The 26,422-nt window shown below is 44.5% G+C and overlaps 1 protein-coding gene across 1 annotated transcript in view; it reads left to right on the top strand.

The window, feature by feature from the left end:
- The window catches only part of T265_08069 (hypothetical protein), a gene marked incomplete at both ends in the record, with an annotated part of 62,879 nt that overhangs the window by 20,044 nt on the left and 16,413 nt on the right, over window positions 1-26,422 (top strand). The window contains one exon of the mRNA XM_009173764.1: window positions 16,475-16,666. Coding sequence (XP_009172028.1) covers window positions 16,475-16,666 — 192 coding nt within the window. The remainder of the gene's footprint in view (window positions 1-16,474; window positions 16,667-26,422) is intronic.

The raw sequence follows: 26,422 nt of genomic DNA, 5'->3' as shown, positions 1-26,422 counted from the left end.
AAGCGGTTGATTTATTGATCATTGTCGCGTACAAGCGGTTCAAAAAAGTGATACTAAGAATACAACTCATCTGTCGAGGACGCGTGACGAACAATCAATCAAATCTGTCTCAACGAAAACGGTCACTCGATTGGCTGTTATGTAGTCCCGTTACGTTCGGAGCTAATACAGAGGTTCTTGACTTTCCAGCGTAGACTGTCTTAATTTACAGGATGATGACATCCCTGTTGGAAATTAGAAGACCTCCTCAGATTGGAATCCGTTTCCTTGCCCCATTAATCAGATGAAAGCACAGCTTTTACAAAGTTCTATTTTTTCAGGAGTAACTGCTAGCTACTGACGAATAAAATGCCTCATTTTATCACAATACCCCCACCGGTTTTGAAAAGGTCGACTGAAACTGTACAAATTCTTTAGCAGTCGATCGTCTCATCGTGATTTCAGTAGTTACAGGAATTCCCCGCTTGAATTATCCGTCCATTGGGAACCAATAACGTTGTCTTGGGACATTTCGCATCACCCTCCCACATAGAACTCCAAACTGTACACTACTAGCGACATACAATGGTTTACGAATTACTTCGGTGTCCATTCTTCTGTGTCTGACAGAACAGATCGACGGTCCCCATTTGGTAGATGTCTCCCCAATCAGGAGGATCGAAACCGGTTCTGGATTACCGGCGAGCGCTCACATACCTTACAAGTAGTGCTCTGTGTTAACAAAATGCACTTTGATACTTAAAATATCATGCAAACTGAGACAAAAGTTTGCCTTTGTTCAGCATGCTCAGTTAAACAATATCGTAAACGTAATTCCAAGTTTTGCTCCAGTTCATAACACGGTATTTCACAGATCAATGTCGATCATCACATGCTGACGAAATCCTTTGACATTGTAGCCATACTGACCCCCAGTGTTTTTTCATTCATCCGAATGAATTTTACGCTCTCATATCTTAAAAACACCTCGTTTTTGTTTGGATTTTTTGACAAGTTCCACGGGAGATAACCGATGAATTAATCTTAGATGGTTACGCTTTGCGTAAATAAGATTAGGGAAGGTAAGTGTCCCCTTGTTTGACTCACAAGCAATATTTATTTCCAAGCTGTGGTTGGTTTGGGCGGGTGGACAGCGGCGGATTGTTTAAAATAAGCTCATTTGTAAGTAGTTTGAGGGGCGCCATATCATCAGAATTATCTCGAATCTGTCACAGAATGCCTTCCACAGATGTGGAAGTGACTAAAACTGGCAACCGGATGACTCAATATTTCCAAACGAAACGGCCGGTTAACCTTGAACTTCAGACCTCAAACTGCACAACGACGATACTACTCACAGCTGTACTCAGTAATATATTTGATCTCACCCAAAGACTATTTATCGTATGACACAAAGTAGACTTGGAAATTGCAGATTTCGGATTCCTTAATCAAAACGTGATAAAATTGTACAGTACAGCTTTCTGGTCTAAATTTATAAGTCCAAAGTGATCACATGCATGTACCAGGTAACTCCTCAGATTTAGGAATTCACATGTGTCGTCCCAGTTCCTGCTGTCTGATCATCCTACATGTTCGGAATCAGGAAAAAAATTTGAGAAACAGAGGGCAGACTTTCTGGGAATCCTTCTGTTGCAATTTTTAATTCATGTGACCTTGAGCCACAGAGTTAATTTCTTGGCTTGATGTCGCGGGCCAACCGATTGTTTTCCCCCGCCAAACATCGTTTATGCTGGCAACAAAAACACATTTCAATCCGCCTGTCTGTCCAAATACCATGCCAGAATCCTGTTACCCAAGCACCTGCCATTCGTTTGCAAGCTGAACGTTTATTGTCCGTCAGACGATGTGTGGGCTGCGTTTTGGGTTGTGATTTCCATGAATTTGACTACCGTATTCCCCGTCAATTGTATCAGAGACTTTCTAGAGTTTAGTCACACCATCTTCGGCTCACCCTCGATCCTGGTAACGGTTCTCGGTCTTTTGTCCCACAGTTTGTACCAGATGATTGTTTGTGTTAGTAACGAATAAACTATAATAAATTTTGGCCGCGTGATTTAATTAACTCGGAGTGCAAGAATGTTCCAGATAATGCACACATCTTCGTACCAAGTTGTTGTAACGTGGGTGGCCGTCCATTGGTTACGCCTGCACTGAGCCTGCCAGACTACGCGATAGGGAGAAGACAGAGAACTCGGGACACGGCTGTATTGTCAGGACAAAACCATACAAAGCTTCTGCGTAAATATACAGGATGACCAAATGACCAAATATGGTCGTTCACATGTTCGTTCCTTGCAGCCGTGTTCGGGTCCACTCCACTGGTCTTATGTTGCTAAGCCTTGTTTGGTGGGCTCCGCCAACGCACCTGCTTTCCGGACGTGTCGTACCGATAGTGACCTTGGGAATGCGCCACTCTCTGCACATGTACTTTTTCCTGTCTGGGCGCGTCCTGACGCAAGTGAAACATGAGGCGGCTTGGTGTAGCACCTTCCGTAGCCTGAATACACCGCAACCGAAAGAATCAGCTGGGTTCCATCTGAGTCTCCTGCGGAACCAAATTGGTTTGCAAATGAGTGTATATTCGCTAAGTTCGAGCAGTTTGATCTCAAGTAGAACATAAACGTGACGGAAACTCGAGGACTGTGCCTACTTGATTGATCCCAAGAAGGGTGAAACCGATCGTGGGCTGTCAAGGAATTTTCAGCAACCTAATGAGTAGTGCATTACAAATAAACATGTATCGCGATATCTCGAATATCGTAGCAAGTGAAACATGAGGCGCGCTGGTGCAGCGCATTCAGCAGTTACCTGGAAACATCACAAACGAGCGATTCAGCCGGGTTCCGAAACGAAACCGGTCGTGGGCTGTCGGAGTTTTTGCGCAACTTTAGGTGTAGTGTATTACGTCCATGTATTTATTAGAAGAACTAGGTCCGAACGTAACGGGACTGGATAACAGCCAATGCGATAATCGCTTTTCGTTGAGACTGATTTCATTGGTTGTTCCCCATTCCACCTTAACAGATGAGTTGTATTCTTAGTATCACTCTTGACCCCCTTGTACGCGACAATGATCAATAGAGCAGCCGGTTCGCACGTTCATTGAATTTTTCTGGTTTGGCCAGGCGTATCAAGCTATCGATCGGCTATCTAGACCGGGGTTCACGGTAATAAGAAGGCATTAAGGGACGGTGGTCCACAACAATACCTTGATCTCCCACACACACAAAAGAAGTTCTAGGCAAAGTGAGAAAAACTCTTTTTATATGACACCACCTGTGGGAGTGAACAGGTTTTTGTGGGAGTTCGATTCGGGTTGTAAGCCTGAGGGAATGCCAAGTTGAATGAAATCGCGTGCAAAAAAGTTTCAGATCACGGCCATGTCTCTGATGAAACACAATCTATCGTTTATATTATCTCTCATCTACACCAAACTGTTACCTAACTTTGCAAGATCACTCACCAATCATAAGATTGAAAAAATCTTTAACAGAGTCTTCTTAGCCTGCCCTTGCCGACAAGCTTTATTGGTTGTTTTCTGAGACTTGGACACAGGTGCAAAGCTAAGAAAAGCCGTCAATCCCACAAGTGGTATCATGTCAGGAAACGCACCAAGATACCTCTTTAACGGCGGATACTACTGATAGGATATGTGAGTAGTCTGTAGTTTTCTCGAAGCTCCGCCCGCCTCCAATGGAAGGTGAAGTGCGTTACGAAACTTGTGGAACTGCTTTGCGGTGTTTGTTTACAATAGCGTGATGGTCAATGAATGGCCATGAAAGCTGAAGAGACGGTTACTTTCCTGTTCAACAGTCTGTCACTGCTTATTTGATGTTTGTTAATAAAAGAATTCGTAACAAATAGCTTTCCTCTTATAGAACTTGAATATTAAACCAAATTTGCTAGCCAAATTTGGTGCAGCACGTTCAGTTGAAAAATATCATAAAGGCCAGTGGTTCAGCCGGGATTCAGTTGAGTTTCTCGTTCGGAAGAAACCGATGCGCAAATGGGTGTGTTTTGGAGAGGCTGTAAGTGATGTAAGGGGCTATCCGAAAGTTATCACCAAAATTTGAATTCGACACCTCAACATGAGGTGGCTTATAAATGAAAGATTCAACCGAGGTTCCGCAAGGAACTCTCGTTAACCTGAAAACACCTGCTCATGTAAATAAATAAATAAACAAATGAACAGCGGCTTTCGTTGTAATGCACTACTCATAAGGTTACTGTAGTAGTACATTACAAAGATGTACATGTATCGCGATATCTCGAATATCGTAGTGACTGGAACATGAGGCGGCCTGGTGCAGCACATTCAGAAGTCGCCTGGAAACATCACAAATGAGAGATTCAACTGGGTTCCAGNCGAAAAACCAAATTAGTTTGCCAGATGAGTGATATTCGCATACAGCGGCTTTCCTCAAAGAGAGAAAAAATCGCGGCACATATTAATCTCTCCAAGCGAGATAAAATTCAGAGCGTAATCAACATGCTTGTGGTCAGTCACCCGGGATGGTTTAGATAGTCCACTCAGACCGGATGCTCGCCTGAGTAGCTACCATCATCCCATTAGTGGTCATTCAAGCGCAGTGAAACTGGCGTTGAGCTTATCGGTGCCATATCAGCATCAGTTCTGGTCACGAAAAATGTGGATGCACAGTCGGATGAACGTTCGCATTGTGGGAACGTGTTTAGTCCTCAGTTTGGCTGCTACACGTATTCCATAATTGTCAGTGAACTTGGAGTGTTTGGCTGAAACCTTGCTCCCTGCGCGCGCCCGAGTCTGTGTGTGCTGACTGTGTTCGCTTTCCCTATATGTAGGCCGATTTGCGTGTACGTGAGCGCGTCAGCACATGAGTGGATGGTACGCTCAGACGATTGACGTCCGATGAGTCACCTTAATGCGACGTGGTTTGAGTATGGAAAAAAACAAGTCTCGTGATCCAGTGAGCGACTGTGAGCTGAACAGTCAAGTATTTGGGTGACGGGGTGACGCGGTTTCCAGCACCACAGTGTGTTCTTTCAATCTGTTTTGGAAATTTTGCGTCGAGAGTTAAGCAACATTTGATGATGAGATTCATCCCTATTAGGAATCTTCAGGCTGATAGTTGCGCCCGCGACCTCCAGACCGGGCACTCAGCGCCCTATAATTCCTTGGTGCATTGGACAACCTACCCAATTGCTTATGTTCTCCCAGCTACCTGAATTTTCATCACGTGTTGACAAGTTTAACCGAGATCTATTCCTAAACGTTTAGGCTAATCTATGCTGAAGATCCCAGAAGCCCTGTAAAGCTGTTTTATCCTTTTTGAAACCATCAGCACCTCACTACACCCTAGGAATTTTTGAACCCATAATCTCTGTTGTGGAACTTTTTCACAGCAAAAAAAAATCGCCGAGGCTTCTTTTTTCTACCTGAATGTAACTTCTTCAAACGTACGTGAAATGACTGCTCCAACGCCGTAGCTGGATGCATCGGTGATATCGCGGGACGAGTCATAATGTGTCAAAAGTAGGTCGGAACTAAGCATAACCTTGATTTTTTGAAAACTCTCCTGGCAATAGGAGTCCCGATTCCACGGAGACCAACCAAAGTTGAATCTGTCAGCTGTGATATTCTTCAATGGAATGTGGTGCTAATAGGCCACCGTGTTTCAGCTGGTACCAGATATCGCAGTATATTTTCTTCATAGAACATACTACTCATAAGTATCCTGAAAAGTCCTAACAGCCTACGACTCGTCGGGTCCTTCTTGGGGCTAACCAGACAGGCGTAGCTGTCAGACGGCTCTCAACAACCTTGTGTTCAGTGTCCCTCGTTTTTCATCCAGACCGAGCAGTGCCCAGTTCCTATTTACCGGCTACAACTACGAAGAACTTGACCCTAATTGAACCACGAACTAAACGGGTGAACAAAGGGAACCTCAAGAACTAAAAACCCTAGGCTTTCTCCCACTCCTCTTTCCAGTAGCCAATTTTCAGAACACTGACTGAAAGATCCAGGTTGCTAAGGGTCTTACAGGACGGTTAAAACTATCGAACTATACGTAGTTTGTATTCAATGGGCAGTAGGATTAGACGGGTGAAGAGAGTTAGCGCTGTATTGAAATCTGTATTGATCTGTGTATCGATCTATTGAGAAATGGGTTAATAAATATGGTGGATCATTCAGCGCGAAGGATGAACAATCGGTAGGTGTGGAAAGAGGGAAAGTGAGGCAGGTGGGCTTTGGATATCTTCAGTCGGACAGTGTACAGAGGGTGTATACAGAGAAAAGGTCGCTGAAGATAGCCAGCAAGTTCGGAAGGTGAGGTGGACTGTCGGGAAAATGGGTATCTGGAAAATTTGACGCAAATTAAATAACCCTGCAGTCAGGGCAAGTGAAGAACAACCGGTGAAACCGGTCTCAACGAAAACGGTTATCCCAAACTGATGAGTATCACGTGAGCGAGACCGGTGCGGGGCTCCTCAAGCGACTTTGTCAGCCTTACTGTTAGGCGAAATTCCACATGCGTCCCTCTGTTCCGCTCGCATTTGGGTGCTGCTACGGCCGACAAGCCTATTCCTCGCATGATTGGTCGGAAGTTTGGGACGCTTACCGGAGTCCAGCATCGAGCCGAAATCTGATTGGCCGAATAACTGGACCCGACAGCCAATCATGAACCAGTATTGGCTGAGTACCGGTTTCCAAAGACGCATCCGGAAGGCGTCAGAATTTCCAGAAAGTTGTTTCCCTTACGATATATATATATAAAGTTGGGTACTTGGATGTAGCTATCTCTTGCTCAGGCGCGGACTTATTAAGCGGAAGGTCCGTAGTTTGAACCCTACCTCAGTGACTTGATTCTTCCTGTCTTGGCTCGGGCAACCTGTCAGGTTCTCAGCCCTCGTGCTCCTTACGGGTGGACTAGTAGCTATGCTTTGAGAGTGTACCACCCTTTGGTACCTAGCTGCCATGCCACAAGAAGGAAGCACGAGGGCTGGGATACTGCCAGGCTACCAAAGCCTAGATAGGAGTAGTGGAGAGGCAGAGGTAGGGTTCGAACCGTGGACCATCCGGTCAGTAATTTTGCGCTGTAACCTCTGAATCATATCATCAATCGAACGATTCTGTACTCTGTTTGATTGAGCAACGCTAGATTTGTAATTCTTACCCGCGGGAAACGAACATCAGTTTTATTTCAAAAACGGGAAAGTTTTCAGGCCAACCGGATTAAACTCTCTTTTCGTCCTAGTATTTTACCCACCCAGATGCCTACTAAATTCCCCGTCGGAAATTCGATAGCACGGCATTTTGTGGACATTGAAACCGTCATATTCCTTAAAATGCTAACATACTGTCAGATAAACAAACCTTGGGACTGTTTACCTCCTTACGTTTCTCAAACGGAAATGACAAATGATGATAACAACAGCGTGCGCTGTTTTGTTCTTTATACATCATTTCCCGGATGTTAGTCCCTCGCTCACCATCGTTTTCGCCCGATGTTGTTCCACTCTTTGAGAAGAAGTACAGAGCAACCTTTCGTTACCGATTTTGTTTTCTGACAGTTCAGTTTCTCATGGCAGCTAAGGGGCCAAATGTGTGTATGGATCTCCAGTCACACTACTCATAAGGTTGCTGAAAACGCACTAAGAACCCTCCTTTGTCGGTTTTTCCTCTGTTTGACCTTATGAAGTTTGCGTAGTCCTTGAGCTTTCATCAGCCTTCGGTTCTACTTCAACACCACATCGATGCAAACTCGTAGCTCGCTACAAGTCACTGTCCCCGAATCGGTTAACTGAGTAGGCCTCAGCAGAGACTGTCGGGCTTTGAAGTCTTGGTTAGTTTTCATCCCCAATCGCCAGAGGGGCTGTTTGTGAATGGAAAGCTCAAATAACACTTTGTTATGATGGTTCGTACTGTATGTGCCGGTTACTGGCCTGCAGCTGTCAGGGAAGCAACGCCAATTGTCCGTCAGACACAGACTTCCCCGTTCGGGCTAGAGGAGTAACAGTCTTCAGAAACGACCCACCTGTTAGTTTTCACCCGTGTACTTTGAACATTACTTTCAGACATCGGCTGTCAAAATTTTTGAAGGTCAAAGTATGGGGAAAAGTCTTTTAAACTTTGTACCACATTAGCGAAACACACCCAGGTGCAAAAAAAGTTGGTTTTGCGGGGGACTCACCTGGAACCCGGCTGGTTAATGACTGCGCCTACCTGATGAGCCACAAGAAGGGTGAAACCAGTCGTGGGCTGTCGAAGTGTAAACAGCAAATTGTGAGTACTGTAGGGCGTTTGTTCCACATTGATTCGGAAGAGCATGTTTAACAATTGGTAGCTTTTTACTTGGACAACGTTTCGCTTTTGACAAACAAGGCCAAGTGAGCAGGTCGCCAAGTTGGCCAGGTTCTCAGGCAGACGGAGAACCATTCAGTAAGACGTCTCTATATTAGCTCACCAGATCAATTACCGGATCCTGTCGGTGCTTCAATTGATGATTTACCTCGGGTCTCACTGGTAGATTTTTCTTGATCTTCGTGGGCATGTGAATGTTGCGACAATTTAGTTGGGGGGAGGGGAGGTGCGTAAGGTTAAGTGGAATCCAGATGATGACCACTCTTCCCTCTGATAATCGCACACCAACACGTGTCAGCTCGACTGATCGAAAACCGTTCATCAAACGCTTGCTAGTTCCATGCCCTCTATTCTGTGAACACTGGCGTGCTATCAGTCTCTGTGACGTGGACCGTGGTCCTCGCCTCAAAACCTCAACATTTTCTAAGTCTGCAGGGTGTCTCATAATAAACGCAAAAAATATTACCCACGTTAAAACTTTAACATTAATTAAAACTCGTGAGTTGTTTCCTTTATGAAAAAAGTCTAACGTTTTCTCTCTTCAAAATGTTTCTTCTAAAAATGCCCCTGGCAATCACTGCTAACGAAGCAGCCGTTTTTTACTCTGTCCACTGTTACTACCGAGTTGAACGATACTACTCAATACGTCGGCAGCTCCAACAGGCGCGTGAATTTCCGAGGCCAGCGCATGCGAGGGACAGTGCAGAACACTCTCTTCCCTGAAATTTATCCGGTCTATGCAACCTTATCTCTGATCTGCTTGCCCCTGCTGACCGTGTGCGTTACCATGACGTGGTACCATTGCCATATGCTTCCGACTCAATAGTAGTTATATTATAACAAAGCAACGGCATTGCTGCATCGAACAGGCGTGACTCGACAAGCCTGTCTCCACTCACGCATGAGCGCTGTACGTTCAAACGATTTACAAAAGAGTTCTCGTCCACTAATTGACTTTGTGGTTGTCCACGCAGTAGTAACCAATCTGGTCGTTGAGTTCAATAAATGGCTTGCAATTGCTTTGTTGCCCTGCGAGAAGCCATCGACAATTTGCGGTTAGGGGGGGGGGTGAGTCATCCAATCGTGCTTGCATTTATATTGCATTGGAACGACACAATGAACCAATCACGTTGCAGATATGAACATCTGTTCATTGTGACGAAACTGTTATAAGCCAATTACAAGGTTCGGTGAGAAACCACCCGATCATTGGCCAATAAAATCAACAGAGTTCCAACTATCTAGACATACTAACAACTGACTGATGCAACAGTGTTCGCGCTCAAGATAACCCATGATCTCATGCGTTGGAGTGACAAACTTTAGGTTTTCCGGGTGTGTTGAAGGGAGTCGGGGTTTATGAAGTGACGAGTTCAGACAGCTCGATCGGCCTGCATCCTGATTACCCCTCATTATATCTGCTGAAGGTGACAGACAGATCATTAGACAGTCACAACTGCCCTCCGATCCGAGACTTCTATCAGCACTAAAAGCGTTACTTCTGATTGGTGTGTTATTCAGATCGATAGGTTTAGGCAGCCACTGGCGTGACCGAGCAGGTTAGCCAATCTCTGTTTCCGGATCGATTCCCACTGACGTCTTCTGACTCCTGATTCAGAGGTTAAGATTTTCAGTGTCCATACTCCCCAGTCACTTCGATAAATTCCAGCAAACCTGTCACAGAGTACAACGCAAAACATTTTCGACCTAAAACGAATCTATTCACTTTTTCCATTTAGTTGTTTGGTATGAAAACGGATCGAAAAGGTCAGGGCTTGTTCACGAGCAATTTTCAACCAAACTTCGAATAATTCAGAAACAAAGGGCTATCAGATTATTCAGAAGGCAACACCCTTATTGATTGCGAGCGGACAGCAGTGTTCGAACGACTGGCTGTACCGATCGATAAACCTGCGCCGAATAATGTTCACTGCAGTCTTGCTTAGCTGTCAATTACAAATATGAATCAAGTTAAATTGGTGCAATTTTTTTCAACATTAGGGATAACGATATTCTTTTGAATTCGTTTCAGACAAACGTAGCGGATGTATTGCCACTCAAACGATCTGGCGTCTTTCGTTTTGCTCCCAATCTTGTGTGAATAGATGACCAGCCAGCAACGCGAACAGTCTGGCGTTCGTTTTCCGTCAAATTACATGCCACACCTCGTGGGCGTTATCTCTCGAGATGTGCTTGTAAAACTGATGACCGTTCTCATGTCAATCACCACGAAACCTTTCATACTACCGTTTTACATTCCCGTTCGCAGCAGTTGTCTAAAAGTCCCTCACTCTCTCCTGACACAGATATTCCGGTATTTTCAGACCAAACAGGCGAAGCACTGGACTTTGTTTTTGCTCTTATCAGTAGTACATACCAAAGGTCGTGCAGGGGGCTTGACATCTGCACATCTGACATGCGAGACACGCTGGAAGCATCCACATCTTCACATCTTGTTCGGAGGGTTCTCTACTCATAACCGATGACAGTGGTTGTTCCAAAATGCGCAGATGCTTCGCATTGTGGACGGAATGAATACAGTTCCCGATCACGTGATGAATTAGTTTGCTGAGCAAGGCCAGTTGATCGCGGACAAACCAGCAGGCTCAACTAAGAGACGCACGGTTTTAAAAGTATACTACAACCCCGATAATTTCTACAGAGGGTAAAATTGAAAACAGTGTATGCCTCCCACACATTTCAGTAGTATCCATTTTTAGCTCAGATGAACCTACAGGGAACTTTGTGTTGTTGGGCGACTATTAAGACGCTCAGTCTCCATTTTGCAAGCACATGTGGAGAACCAGACTCAGCGATATAAACAGCGTTTCCAAGCGAAGCAGTCCTCGATACACAAGATGTCTCATAATAGACCCAAAATTTAAATGAATAAGTTAACGCAGTCGTTTAAAGAAAGTTCGACAAAATTTTTTATTATTGGTAGCAACATAAAGGAGGTTTTGTTTGCAAGTGTTGACATTTCTTGTGTACGATGGATGTTAGTACGTGCGTTAAAATTATGAAACTCTATTATTCCATTGGTGAAAGCGCCACCGCTGCACTCCGTGGTTACAAAACCAAACATGGTCTCATCAAAGATCCTTTCACCGTGTCGACCAATACATGCTTCATTGGGAAATTAGAGTCTACTGGATGTGTATTGGATTTTTCTGGCAAAGGGAGAAAGTCTCTGAGTGATGGAAGAGTACCCATTGTACAGAATGCCGTCAAGCAACTTCAGTCCCAGAGCACCATAACATCTTCGTCAATAGCTCAAGTGTCTCAGTTGACCGACGTTCCCCTGGCCAGCGTGCATCGTATTGTGAGACGCTACCTTCATTTCAACAAGATGGTCCCCCACCCCACTACTCAAACCAGGTAAGAACTTACCTCCGAGAGCAATTTTCTGATGAGAGAGTCATTGCTCGTGGATTTCCAAACATTTGGCCCTTAAGGTCACACGATCTCTCACTTGTGGATTATTGGTTTTTGGCAATGATCAAGGCTCGCGTATATCATAAAAATAAACCGAAGAATTTGGTGGAGTTGAGAGCAAGAATTGAAGAGGACTGTGCACGAGTGACGCTTGAAGAAGTTAAACATGTGTCTCACATCTTATAGTGCCTCCACTTTTTTGGAAGAAAAAGGCAATTTTTTTCAACATTACCCGTTTATTTTCTGTAAATCTGCATAACGCTTGTATCCTTGCATGTAAATGATTATTGCTTAAATTATTGTTAAAGGTTACAGATGAATATTGTTTTTTGCGTTTATTATGGGACACCTTGTATTTTATGCCGTGTGTACACAGCCCACTCCATTTTGGCTAACCTCCAGTCCGTCGCAATCTGTCGGAACTATTGAAATTTCAACCCAGACATATGCACCTGACCATCAAGCCACTTCTTACAAGCTTCTGCCCTCACTCTTGAGTAGATCATACTATCAACTGAGGTACGGTCCCGTAGGTGCTGGTGAGCCGAGAAGAACCCACCACACGCAACTCATAGGATTTCGAACTCGCGACCTCCCATCTAGTGGTTGAACACTTGACCGTTGGAACATGACTGGCTGATCAACAGAGTGAGTAGCTCCCAACCACACAAGAAGTTGCGTTATCATCCTTCACTACCGGTAAACACATCACGTGGTCAGACATTGACCTGCTCCTTGGGTGACGAATTTCGCTCCTGAATCTTTTGAAATGCGCAAAGCACTCGGTTTTCATCAAGAAAGTAACAAATACTCAGTGTTTCATGACTTTCCTGAATACATTGGCCTTACCTACAGAGGTGAATCTCAGTTGCGAATGCGCACACCTCTTCACACTTCGAAACAGATCTCGTCATCTCATCCTCAGTGTCTCAAACCGCAAAATATTGCAAATCGCAGTTACTACCCATGTTCCTCAAGTCTTACAGCTAATAAACGCTACTCTTTACCTCAGAAGTATGCTTCTCATATTGATCATATTGTTTTGGCGTTTTATCAACGTTTTACGCACTTCCACACTGTTCTGTGACTGCGGTCGACGGCATGAGGTAAAATTTGAAGCTCTACGTTGAATCGTTTGTGGTAATTGCTTTACACGGTTCATTCTGCGTGTTCTGATAAGCGGAAAGAATGTGGCGAATAATCACGTACCTATCCACCCCCAGTCTAATCCATACCTGCTTTATCTCGACCCTTTCAACCCTACGTCTACCCCGCTTGGGAGAAACAATGGTCCAACCTGATGGTTTTTCCGCTCCCACGTCTAAACGCTTGTATTAAAAATAGTGTCAACCAAATCGATACGAAACGGGGACATTATGATTCATATGTAAAAATGAGTTGAGACACAAGAACCTCGATGCCAAGTTGTCGGTAGTCTGTTACGAATCAACGGAGCCCAAGGGCGAACTTTCAGGCGAAATAGGAAGTAAGCACTAGGATCAATACTTTTCGTGATATGTTGGATTCAAACCGGTCAGTATTAGGCGACTGGGTGTCAACTATCACTCTGTTTCTCAGCCACAGTACTATTCAGCAGCGTGGACTTATTTTGATGGGTTGAATTTTAATAAGATCTTGCTTTTTTTAGTACAAACCGCGACAAATTACAGCTGTTGTTTGCAGTACTTATTGCCGCGTAGCTTTGTTTCTCGTGGTCACAGGGATTTAGAAGGGAAGAGAAATGTGCGCAGGCCAAGTTTCTCCCCGACAAGTCACGTGGCTAATAGTTGGGGGCCTTTTCCCAAAATTCGAAGATATACATGTACGGGGCTTCATTGCAAACGGCATCTTAATCGACTGCCCGCAAACGCTGGTTGCTAGGCTGATTTTGACAGCTAAAGGCTTTGCTACACGGACGAAAGAATTGAATGCCAGCAAATCTGTTTTGAGAGAGTGCATGCATAAGTGTAGTGCTTCCCCACCAAGACAGAGAACCAAAGGGACGTTGGTTCCAAGATCGGACTGAAGTAAACTGATTATGAATTTATCTTCAACACGTGTGGCAGGATCCCCCGAAAGCGGACTGTTTTAACATTCACAAGTCAATAAATGAGCATGACTAACTGACAAGGTGTTTAGGCTGACCAAAGTTGCACAACCATTCGTCATGCGAAGCGACACCGAATTGACCAATAGGAACACGCTCTGAAGGTCATGGCCGATCACTGATTGAAAAAGTCAAGACTGATTGGTAGGCCTGAGTGTATTGGGGAGCATCCGTCAACCAATGGTGCAGACGACAGGACGACCCGTCCTACCTCTGCAGAAAAAGCTTTAATCAAATAAATCTCAGGATCACACGATTTGAGCTTACACACCTCACCATAATAAACACATGAACCTGTCTGTCCAGTTAGTGAAAAACCGAGCAGTAAAGCTGGCCGTTAATTACTGTTGCTGAACGGATGTAGGGTGGAAGTTTTAGTACCAACTAAAAGGAGACCATCCGGTCAACGGGGTAGATCTATTGAGGGAATTTTTGCGAATAGATTTTAATTAAACCTGTATGTCCGGTTTCTATGAGCCAACATCGGTTATGCACACACACCAAGGAGAAGAAAAACGAAAATGGTCTAACGTGTTTTTTTAACAAAAGCAGTCGTGGGATGCTGTTCCAATTAACTCGACATCAGAATGTTATTAAAAATAGCATTTCCTTTAGACGCAGGCAAATATACAATGTTACAGAAGAAAACACTGACGTCATGTCTCTTATTTGCGTTTCGGAAAAAAGTGACGTCGGGATTCAGGCCGATTTTTAATGACATAGTATTACCTGAATTGTAGAGAGTTACGAATGATTTACCGTCTGACGCGTTCTTCCCCAAATCCACTGACTTGATCAGCAATATCGAATTTTGGTGCCATCAAACATTTGCTGCGAAATTTGTGTTTTCATTCATCCTGGTCGGTGTTTTCTGTCTCCCATTCACCGCGGTGTATATACACATCAAAGTTGGTATCAACTAGGCTAACCAAATATGTACTATTTCATGCGAGTTTGTGTGTAGCTCAGAGATTTGCTTTTCAAGAGGCAGAATTTTCATAGGGAGGACTTTCTTTGCAGATTTGACGAGGCCCGCCCTTTGATGATTGCAACGAATGTATCACAGCCTCCTTACAGCCACCTCGAGAGAAATTTATGCTGAAAGTTGAACAACTGATTTTGCAGATAGCAAAATCAGTACTGTACTGGAGAACAGTTTTTCATTTCAGAATGTCTTGCAGAACGAAATGGTATATTCCGACAAGCTGGGGAGGGAAAGACTTGTGAGTGTTCTCAATTCATGGCTTTCGGTGATCAGCTCCTTGTGCGTTTCTCGGAACAGAAAACCAAATAATGTCGATTTAACGGGGTGATGTTTCAATCCATACTTTCTGAAGCAAGTGAGCACCGTCGCCATCTTAGGATAATCTGAATCTCCATTGACCTAATAAGTGGACGCAATATGCGTAGGTACATCCGCGTTGGATTCTTCCAAGCGAGTCGTAGAGGTGCAACTTCCAGTCTCGGAGACGTTGAAATAAGGAAATACAACAATTCTTCTACACGAGATGCACAGTGCTGGTGGAAGAAACATCTTGACAGTTCCTCATGACGCATCAGCATTGATTGGCTCCACTTTCGTGAACGAAGGAAGCACCGGAGAGTTTCGGTGCAAACGTGTGATTTCTCATACATCTGGCTTACTTTTGGAAGTATTTATACTCAACGTAATGCAAAGCTGAGTGTTAAGTCACAGTTAACATGTACTTTCCCCCTTGAATAGACGGTATGGAGGCCGACCATGAAGGGAGGCCCATGACTAAACATTTTTGGCTAAAACTAACGAGCTTGAGGTTGGTCTCTGCAGAATGAGTCGTATTATCGTATCTGAATCTAAATGGCCACAGCCAGCCAAACCACCCTCCAGGATGAGTCAGCGATCCACCAATGGACGTGCAGGTGGATGAGTCATTCAACCGACCAATTAGACAACCAAGTAGTCAGTCAACCAATCAGAGTCAGTCAGTCAGTCAGTCAGTCAGTCAATCAGTTATTCAGCCGGTCAGTTAGTCAGTCAGTCGTGTATTTAAGCACACTGTTCCCAAAAGACTGGTCGTAAGTTTGACACGTGAAGACCTCATGCATGTTCATCTCCGGCGCACCCAACGTTTCTGGTATCTCCATCCGTATTTTAACAACCACGTGAACGGCTATTGGCTGCCTTTACTAAAAGTTGCGGATGGACAGACCGATATTTGTCCGTAGAAAGAACCTTGACAGAAGACATTGCTGAGCCGGGCTGTGTCTCACCCACACGTGCACAAATTAGCTGAGGGAAAACTCTACAAGACATTCCTGAATCTCTGGCTCGTTAAGGTGTTCAACTGAATGCACTACACGGGGACCACCATATTTTTCCCCTGGAACTTTGGTACAGATGTTAGGGTAATTACGCTGAACTGTTCACCAACTTGATGACTCTGAGAAGCCTTGATAACGCCGCTCGACTTCTTCTATTGGAGTACGGCTGAGTTGTCTTTACTGCGCACCACTGCCTTGTGTTACCTCCTTGCTGATAGCCTGGGTGACTCCCTTAGAACCTAGGATGGATATTTCAGAAAACTGTTTGATTTTTGTTATGTCACCAGATCCCGTTGGCCGCATAGCCGTTATTCGAAGGACACAAGGACTTGTCTGTGAAGCCATTTCACCAAATTGGAACGCACCTTTCTTGTTAGAGATTGTGGACTCTGCATTAATACACAAGCAAGGTTCATTGAACTCGGTGAAGCTTTCGAAACGGGCCAGATTAGTTTTGCCCATGGGGATGCTCGACACAGGTAAATCGCACTTGACAGCATCGTGATAGTAAAAACTAGTCCAGTGTACTGCGCGCACATTGCAGGACTTTCATTGAATCGACGCACGCTGAGGTCTTGAAAGTTCACGTTCCACCTGTTCTCATGCGGCCAACCTAACACGGGTTATGGACGCGGAACTTAAATCTTACCCAGTCTAGACTTTAGCATCTAAGCCCCATCGATGGCTATCACCATGAGCCCACTAAATTGAGCCATGCGCCGAGTCTCGTCCCAGCTATATCGATTTCAACAATCGTGTAACAATCAGTTGTAGTGAAGATCTCTTCAAATTTGTTACATTTGGAGGCATGTAAACTCAACGCACACTCGACGGAGGCACGAGTCAGTTGGCCAAGCCTAGACAGGACTATTCTAGGTACCGGGTTTTGGGTTCGCACCACGGACCTTTCGATCAGTAAGTTTCTACCTTAAAATCTGAGCTACCTCAGGCTCCTTATGAGAAAAGTACAAAATGTAATCCTAGTGACTGTTTCTGACCACGTCGTAACTAATTTTCTGTTTGTTTCGCAGCCACTGTGCCCTCGAAATCATGCTTCCGTAGGATATCCATTTTGTCTAAAAATCGCTCATTTGTGTATCAAAAGGCTCAGCAGTGTAGAAGAAACCATGAAGAGCCTCGAATCTCCCTCTCTCTCGACTCGAACATGAGGCAGGAAGCCCAATCAGAATCTTGTTCAGCACGTGATGATTGGATCCAATCAAATTTGCCCAGGAAAGAATGTGGTCAGATTATCCAATAGCATATCATGTTATTCGCTCAGCCTGCCAAATCAGAGTGCTGTTCGACCCATCTTGGTCGAAAGCCCAAGTGTTCAAACTACCAGCCGCCAAGGTTCGACTGGAGTTTCGTGAAAGGCGCATCCGACGATGCTTCGTAATAAGGATGAAACAGCTCGGCTGACCTGAAATACAGGGAGAAATCTCGGCTGAATGCAAGGCTTGTGGCAGTCTTCGCCCGAATTCGAAGCTACTGGGTGAACGTTTCGTGATCTCTAGCCAAAACAAACAAACTAGTTCACAATGGAAACTACTCACAAGGTTGCTGAAGACTCTTCGACAGCCCACGACCGGTTTCGCCCTTTTGGGGCTCATCAGGTAGGCGCGCAGTCCCAGAGATTCCGTCAACCGTATGTTCTTCTTGAATACAAGTGGGACTGTTTTCGAGAAATACACTCATTTGCAAATCAATTTGGTTTTCATGAGAGACTCATGTGATAAACGAGAGATTCAGTTGAGTCTGGCGTGAAAACCAAATTGATTTGCAAATGAGTGTATTTCTCGATATCTAGTTCACGTTTCAAACTGGGTGAACATAGGTGTCATAAGACATCAAATCCCGAAATGCCGGCAAGTGGTTCATTTGGTCTTAGATTCTTTTTAGCTTCCTTACTGTTTTTCCCAACATCCTACTCCTGACGTTCGACAATGTGAAACACGTGATCCAGAGCAAACTGTGTGAATTTGCCATCAAAGGGTCACGTGTCCATCGTTTTGCGCCCATTTTATATCAATTCGAGGCGTGAGCATTTCTGGATTAACTTCAAACTTGAAGTTGGGAGTTAAGCTCACATCAGATCTTCAGAAAGCAGGACTAATCAGGAAGAGATTAACCCACCTAAGGCTAATCAATCCATCTGAATTCGATGTTGATACAATAATCCCACAATGTAGTAGTCAGTTGCCAGAAGTCCCGGTCGAATTTGAGTAGGTTTTTCTCTCTCCACTGCCACCTGGCAAATGTTATACTTGCATTCATCTGAGAGTGAATTTGCTTTGCTTATTAAGGACACCGAACGAGGCGTTTCAGACATTAGAAAGTTGTTTTGAGTAAGGTACGACCTACCAATCGCTTCAAAACTTCTCAAGACCGGATAGGAGGTCCAGAGTGCCGTTGACAGGACAGGTACTGGTGTTGAACCCACCCTCATGGCATAAAAGTTACCAGTGCCCAAGAATTTCTTGCCTGGTATCCTTGATTTGAGTAATCGAATCGCAAGTATATTTAATCACCGAGGAGCAACACCTGTTTGCTTCATTCGAACGGAATTGTGAGTTTAACGGGGTCACAGTAAGTGGCGCTTAACTGTCTCGCGATCGATTGTAGACAAAAGGCACTGCATGAACACTAAACTTCGACCACGCACGACCTGTTTCACCTTTCTTGGAGCTCATCAGGTAGGCGCAGTCCCCGAGTTTCCACAAACTTTATGCTCTAATTGAACCGAAATTGCACAGAATTCGAAAAGTACACTCTTCTACATACCAATCCGGTTTTGACGGGAGACCCACCTGGAACCCAGATGAATCTCTCGGTTACTATCTGAAAGTCACATGGTTTTCTACAAATAACCAAGAATTACGTTTCCTTGGACTTCAACGGGCAAAACATCTGCGAATCCCTCGAACTCAAATGACATCAGCGAGACTGATTCACACTTTGTTTCGCCAGCTCTACTCAACTGCATTGTATGATAATGCGAAGGGCAAAAGTTATCTGGCAGTCCTTCCAGACACTGACAGGTTCTGTAGAATTTTTAACCACGTGTGGAGATATCGCGCAGACTTCGGAGAAGAAGCCACATGGATTCGAATCGCCCTCCATGTGGATTAGCGCGTCTTAGTCCTTTAGTCAGCCAACAATTTCTTTTCGTGGATGATAATTTAGCGTACGTGACACGTCTCCCAATCACCAAGCTGTGTTTACCTCACTAGGGGACTCCGTTTAGTTCAACAGTACTCATTTACACACCTGTATTTTGTAACCAACTACCTTGGGTGCAACCTTTTGGTGCATAGGTGCGTCGGTACCCGACCAAAGCACGAGGGCTGTGATACTGCCAGCGTTATCTACTGATTCGCCAATCTGAGGTACCTGCTGCTGACCGGCTCCAGTGCCTAGTTGCCGAGAGAAAAGACTCGCAGAAGGGAACACAACCGCTATATTACAAACAAGCGAGTGCGAGAGCGTGAGTGCGTGCGAGTGTGAATGTACAACGGTTTCAAGCTATTTATTGGAGGGACACTGTCTGAACTTGGTCCAATGCTGACGCACTCGATCTGGCTGCGACGTGTTGCATATTGCGGTGGCGTTGTCTGACCTTGATCAACGCTGACTCGCGCTGTCTGGGTTTGGTACAAGGCTGTGACGCGCTTCATGTTGAGGGGTGTTGTCTGTCTGGTCAACGTCTAGCGGAGCTGAGAGACTCGGTAGATTTCGGGCATTGAGTGGTTACTTTCAGGAAGCTGACCTCACTGATAGCCAGATTTCCGGAATCTAGACAGGAGCAGTCAAGATACCGTGGTTGGTTTCGAACCACAGACCTTCCGGTCAGTTAGTTCGCGCCTCAACCAATCAACTGCCTCGAGCTCCATATCGACCCTGAAGCCGAAAATGCTTGTCTTCCGGTGTAGGTTTCCCGATGAACATGGTGATTACACCATTGTTTGAATCAGGATGCAGATTCTCGTTAATTCAGCAAAATCCCAACCAAAAAATTAGCAGAGAGGCAGTAACTCAGGCGGTTTTCTCTCGTTCAAGCTTTGGAAGTCGTGTTTAAAATAATCAGAGGTACAGTATTTATACCAGAAAAACAAAAACACTGAGTGACTACTTAATAAAATGAAGTTCAAGAAAGTAAATCTCCAGATGCTAGCCAAACTGGGATCCCACGATTTGATCCAGTACCCCTGTACTTCAACTTCTTCCAGAATATTCCACTACCCTTATGACTTGTGCATACTTTTTTATTTACTCTGTCATTTACGGCAGTGAAGCATCAGTGTTGAACACTGATATCATGCTGTCGATGATGATGATGATGATGATGATGATGATGATGATGATGATGATAATGACTGTCATGCAAACTGCCGTCTGTATGTGTCCACTCAATCAATCGATCAATAATCCGAGTGACAGGGGCCAGTCACGTGACACTAAGTGGCTCACAACTGAGGGCCAGAAATCAGTGGAACCGGCTTAGGTACTACAAGGAACGGCTTTCCGTCTGTTCCGATTGAAAACTGTCACGTCGAGAAAGACTGAAGTTCTTTTTGGAAAACCAGTACTTTGCTTATTCCCTACTGCTAAACAGTGCCATTGCTTTTTGAGCGTAATTCATTCGAGTGGAACGAAACTTTCATCGTTTCCTGTCTTTTGGCCCGAATCAACGTCATTTCCTCCCACCCATTAGTGTCTTACAGTCCACCTGGCCCCCTGTGTATATATAACGCGTCCTCCCTTTGACCGGCCTGGAAAACACCCATAGGTTAGATGCGGTCACTATGGTAATATGCGTTGGAGTTCTGTCAGGGCGTAACCAGACTTGAAAAAGTACATGTGCAGAGAGTGGCGCATTTCCAAGGTCACCATCGGTTTGACACGTTCGGAAAGCAGGTGCGTTGGCAGAGCGCACCAAACACGGCTTAGCAACATACGACCAACGGAGTGGGCCTGACACTGTTCACGACCGGAACACTGGCATTGGCTGTACGGAACGAACAAGTGAACGACCATATTTGGCCATTTAGTCACCCTATATATTTACGCAGAAGCTCTGTATGTTTTGTCCGGACAATACATCCGTGTCCCGAGTTCTCTGTCTCCTCCTTATCGCGTAGTCTGGCAGTCTCAGAGCAGGCGTAACTAATAGACGGCCACGCATGATACAACAGGTTCGCTGCCTCAGAATTCTTGGCTAATTATCTTCAAAAGTTCAGGCTTACTGCTGGTAATAAAAGTGTTGTTACACTACGCGATCTCATACCACCTGAACGATCCCTGGACGATGCTTTCTGGACAAGCTGACTGGAGCGTGCTCGTTCGAACGGGACTTGTTGACCAAAACATCGCCTGGTTTCACTTGAGTTGTACTCACGTAAAAGGACTCAAAATAGTTATTAGGAGAACCAGCTCCGAACATAACACGGGACTTGCCAAAACATCGCCTGGTTTCACTTGAGTTGTACTCACGTAAAAGGACTCAAAATAGTTATTAGGAGAACCAGCTCCGAACGAACAGGGACTACATAATAACCAATGTAATAACCGTCTTCGTTGAGGGACAAATTTCATTGGTTGTTCTTCACTCGTCCCTGACAGATGAATTGTATTCTTAGTATCACTTCTCTTTGGCCCGCTTGTACGCGACAGTGATCAATAGATCAGCCAATTCGCACGTTCATTTACTTTTTCTGGTTTGGCCAAGCGCGCAACGCTATTGATCGGTATTCACGGTAATAAGAAGGCATTAAGGAGACAACAATGGCACTGTTGAAAAGGTGCCGTCAGTAGAATATATATTCTTTTTATCGATGAGTAACCGGGTGAAAGCGGTGAACCAGGGTACAAATGGTTGCCAACTCGATTTGAAACTTTAAAACAAACATTTATAGGCACCAGTCTCCTCGTGGAAGATCTTCATCAGCCCATCTGCTCTAAGTGACGAAAGGAATTGATGAAGAGGAATGGAACAAACTAGCCGGACGAAATCCTTCTTGCTATTTTCTGAGCGTATTTTGTATTTTCGAATACAGTTTTTGAGTAATATTTCGTCCAACTAAGAATACTAGTAATTAAATAAAAGCAATGGTACCCTGACATGTTAGATTCACAATATCCGCGTGCGTGTTTCTTTGGTAGTTAAGTTTTCCCGAGTGGACCACGTTTCAAATTGGCCCAAAGAAGATCAAAACTTGCCGGAATCAAGACCGATTTGTTTACCTGTAGGTGGCGAGGTTTCTCGTATTCCTTCACCACAACAGCGCCAATCGTCGTGTTCTCCAAAAACTATCTCAGGCACCCGAATTTCTAATGTAGATTCCCTACTGTACGTTTGAGACAGTCTATGCCGCGAATCCGAGAAACACTGTACAGCTGTTTGATCCTTATTAAAAGCCATCAGCAGTGCGCATCTCGCGAATCCAACAACTCCCGACCAGTAGGTTGAACAATGAGTGTATATTTGCTAATTTCGTGAAATTTGGTTTCAAGTAGAACATAAGTTTGACGGAAACTTGGGGAGCCTACCTGATGAGCCCAATAAAGGGCGAAACCGGTCGTGGGCTGTCGGCGGATTTTCAGCGACCTTATGAGTAGTGCATTAGAACTATGAACAATCAGCCCTTCGGCCGTAGGTTATCACACAAAGAAATTTCCGTTAAAACATTTCCAAATAGCTTCAAGATAACAAATGCCGCTTGGCAATCCAAAAATAAGTTGACAGGGTGTGTATCATAGGCGAGAGCGCTGCCGAACTTTTGAAAAAAATGCGAAATAGGCAGGCGTAACTAATAGACGGCCACGCATGATACAACAGGTTCGCTGCCTCAGAATTCTTGGCTAATTATCTTCAAAAGTTCAGGCTTACTGCTGGTAATAAAAGTGTTGTTACACTACGCGATCTCATACCACCTGAACGATCCCTGGACGATGCTTTCTGGACAAGCTGACTGGAGCGTGCTCGTTCGAACGGGACTTGTTGACCAAAACATCGCCTGGTTTCACTTGAGTTGTACTCACGTAAAAGGACTCAAAATAGTTATTAGGAGAACCAGCTCCGAACATAACGGGACTACATAATAACCAATGTAATAACCGTCTTCGTTGAGGGACAAATTTCATTGGTTGTTCTTCACTCGTCCCTGACAGATGAATTGTATTCTTAGTATCACTTCTCTTTGGCCCGCTTGTACGCGACAGTGATCAATAGATCAGCCAATTCGCACGTTCATTTACTTTTTCTGGTTTGGCCAAGCGCGCAACGCTATTGATCGGTATTCACGGTAATAAGAAGGCATTAAGGAGACAACAATGGCACTGTTGAAAAGGTGCCGTCAGTAGAATATATATTCTTTTTATCGATGAGTAACCGGGTGAAAGCGGTGAACCAGGGTACAAATGGTTGCCAACTCGATTTGAAACTTTAAAACAAACATTTATAGGCACCAGTCTCCTCGTGGAAGATCTTCATCAGCCCATCTGCTCTAAGTGACGAAAGGAATTGATGAAGAGGAATGGAACAAACTAGCCGGACGAAATCCTTCTTGCTATTTTCTGAGCGTATTTTGTATTTTCGAATACAGTTTTTGAGTAATATTTCGTCCAACTAAGAATACTAGTAATTAAATAAAAGCAATGGTACCCTGACATGTTAGATTCACAATATCCGCGTGCGTGTTTCTTTGGTAGTTAAGTTTTCCCGAGTGGACCACGTTTCAAATTGGCCCAAAGAAGATCAAAACTTGCCGGAATCAAGACCGATTTGTTTACCTGTAGGTGGCGAGGTTTCTCGTATTCCTTCACCACAACAGCGCCAATCGTCGTGTTCTCCAAAAACTATCTCAGGCACCCGAATTTCTAATGTAGATTCCCTACTGTACGTTTGAGACAGTCTATGCCGCGAATCCGAGAAACACTGTACAGCTGTTTGATCCTTATTAAAAGCCATCAGCAGTGCGCATCTCGCGAATCCAACAACTCCCGACCAGTAGGTTGAACAATGAGTGTATATTTGCTAATTTCGTGAAATTTGGTTTCAAGTAGAACATAAGTTTGACGGAAACTTGGGGAGCCTACCTGATGAGCCCAATAAAGGGCGAAACCGGTCGTGGGCTGTCGGCGGATTTTCAGCGACCTTATGAGTAGTGCATTAGAACTATGAACAATCAGCCCTTCGGCCGTAGGTTATCACACAAAGAAATTTCCGTTAAAACATTTCCAAATAGCTTCAAGATAACAAATGCCGCTTGGCAATCCAAAAATAAGTTGACAGGGTGTGTATCATAGGCGAGAGCGCTGCCGAACTTTTGAAAAAAAATGCGAAATAGGTATTCGTTCCCTCGACTCTGACGTCAAGTAGGTGGTCATTGGACGCGGAAGTATTTTACGCCATGAAGCGAAACACAGCACTAATTTCGTTACGCATTCAGTCAACCGAACAAGGGCATCACTTCACATCTCCCCCCTTCTCCCCAGATTTTACGACTTTCCAGGGTGGTTCACCTCCCGTTAGAAACCGAGTTGATAAGCCGAATATGTTGAGGTTTAAAACTGCCATACACGTTTTTTTCGCAGTGGTAGCTGTTCCAACCCATACCCCAGGAGATTTCCACGCCTGATTATGTCGCAAGCTGGACGGGGAGCTACGCTTAAAGTCTGTTCATCCATTTAGTGGCTAGCAGATGTCGGCAAAAACGATGTCAGTTGCTCTGAATATCAAGAAATCTATACTAAAGGCGACTGAGGACCAAAAATAATTTTCTTTACATTGTGGTGTTAGTAAAGAGAAAATCTGAAAAATTTTCAAGTGCGATTTTGAACTTTAAGTGAATCCAATCGATGCTGGAGAGCCGAGAAGCATGGTACAGATGTTTCATTCTTATTGGGGATCATTCTGCTGGAGAGTTTCGAACCGGTAACCTCCCGGCTGTGAGAAGTTCAAACATCTAACAGTTCGGCAACGGGAACCTGAAAGGTATTGGGATTAACTCGCATCCCTAGAAATGATATGACAACACTCATCCTTCAGCCACAGAAACCAATTCATCTGACTACATGTGATCATGCTGTACAGTGCTTCTTGATTTTTTTTTAGCATAGAATGACTTTACTCACAGGATGAATCTCCATTACAACTTTTTACATCTCCTCACGCAATTAAATACCATTTGTCTCTGATGTCCTGTGGGGCACCCTGTAGCCCATCACACAGTGGCTCCTCGATTCCATCATGTATACGATGTATCTGAGGACCTTGTTCACTTTACGAGAGGTCAAACGCACACACTGATTTGAAGAATGAGAATTCGTCACGAAATCTTATATTTACCAGGTCATGAAACGAATCAGATAATCCCATTTCGCGAGGCTCATCTCCCATTGGTTCTTGTCTTCCAGCTGCCTAACAGCCAATCACAGTCTGCATGAGTCCGGACCAGTCATAGCTGTCGCAGGCTGTTCCTCAACCAATCACAATGCCTAGTTGTGCTCTATTGACCACCGGTAGGCATCTTCCTGTGGCACACTGAGATGAAACAAGTGTAACTATCCTTTAATAAAATCCGGCTTTTTTCAGATAATGATTACGAAAAATTATAAGAGCTTGCTGCATCGGTTATCGGTGCCTGCTTAATTTTTCATCTTCATAGGAATTCAGATGGTAGGAGAAATTTCATCAAGCCAAATGGTTTCTTGACGGATCATGTGGTTTACAGACGGGACCTATTCAAGAGCGGACTGAAGTAAACTGGCCACATCACATGTGGCAGGATCCTCAAAAGTGAACTGTTTTAACACTCACAAGACAATAAATGACGCATGACTGACTGGCAGTGTGTTTAGGTCGATCAAAGTTGCACACGTGTTCGTCATGCGAAGCGACATCGGATTGACCAATAGGAACACGCGCTGAAGGTTATAGCCGATCACTGATTGAAAACGTCAAGACTGACTAGTGAGCGTGAGTGCAGTGGAAAGCACCCGTCAACCAGTGGTGCAGACGATGAAACGACCGGCCCTGCCTTTGCAGGAAATGGTCCAATTGAATAAATCCCAGGATCACACAATTTGAGCTCACGTAACTCACCATGATAAACACACGGACCTGTCTGACCAGTTAGTGAAACGCTGAACAGTAAAGCTGGTTATCTTGATAACTGGCCATTAATTACTGTTGCTGAACTGATGTAAGGTGGGATTTTGGGACAAACTGAAAG

This window comes from Opisthorchis viverrini (genome assembly GCF_000715545.1).
Source record: "Opisthorchis viverrini unplaced genomic scaffold opera_v5_201, whole genome shotgun sequence".
NCBI classification, from domain to species: domain Eukaryota; kingdom Metazoa; phylum Platyhelminthes; class Trematoda; order Opisthorchiida; family Opisthorchiidae; genus Opisthorchis; species Opisthorchis viverrini.
The sequence above is the reverse complement of the archived record's forward strand: the minus strand, read 5'-3'. Positions and strand labels throughout refer to the sequence as shown.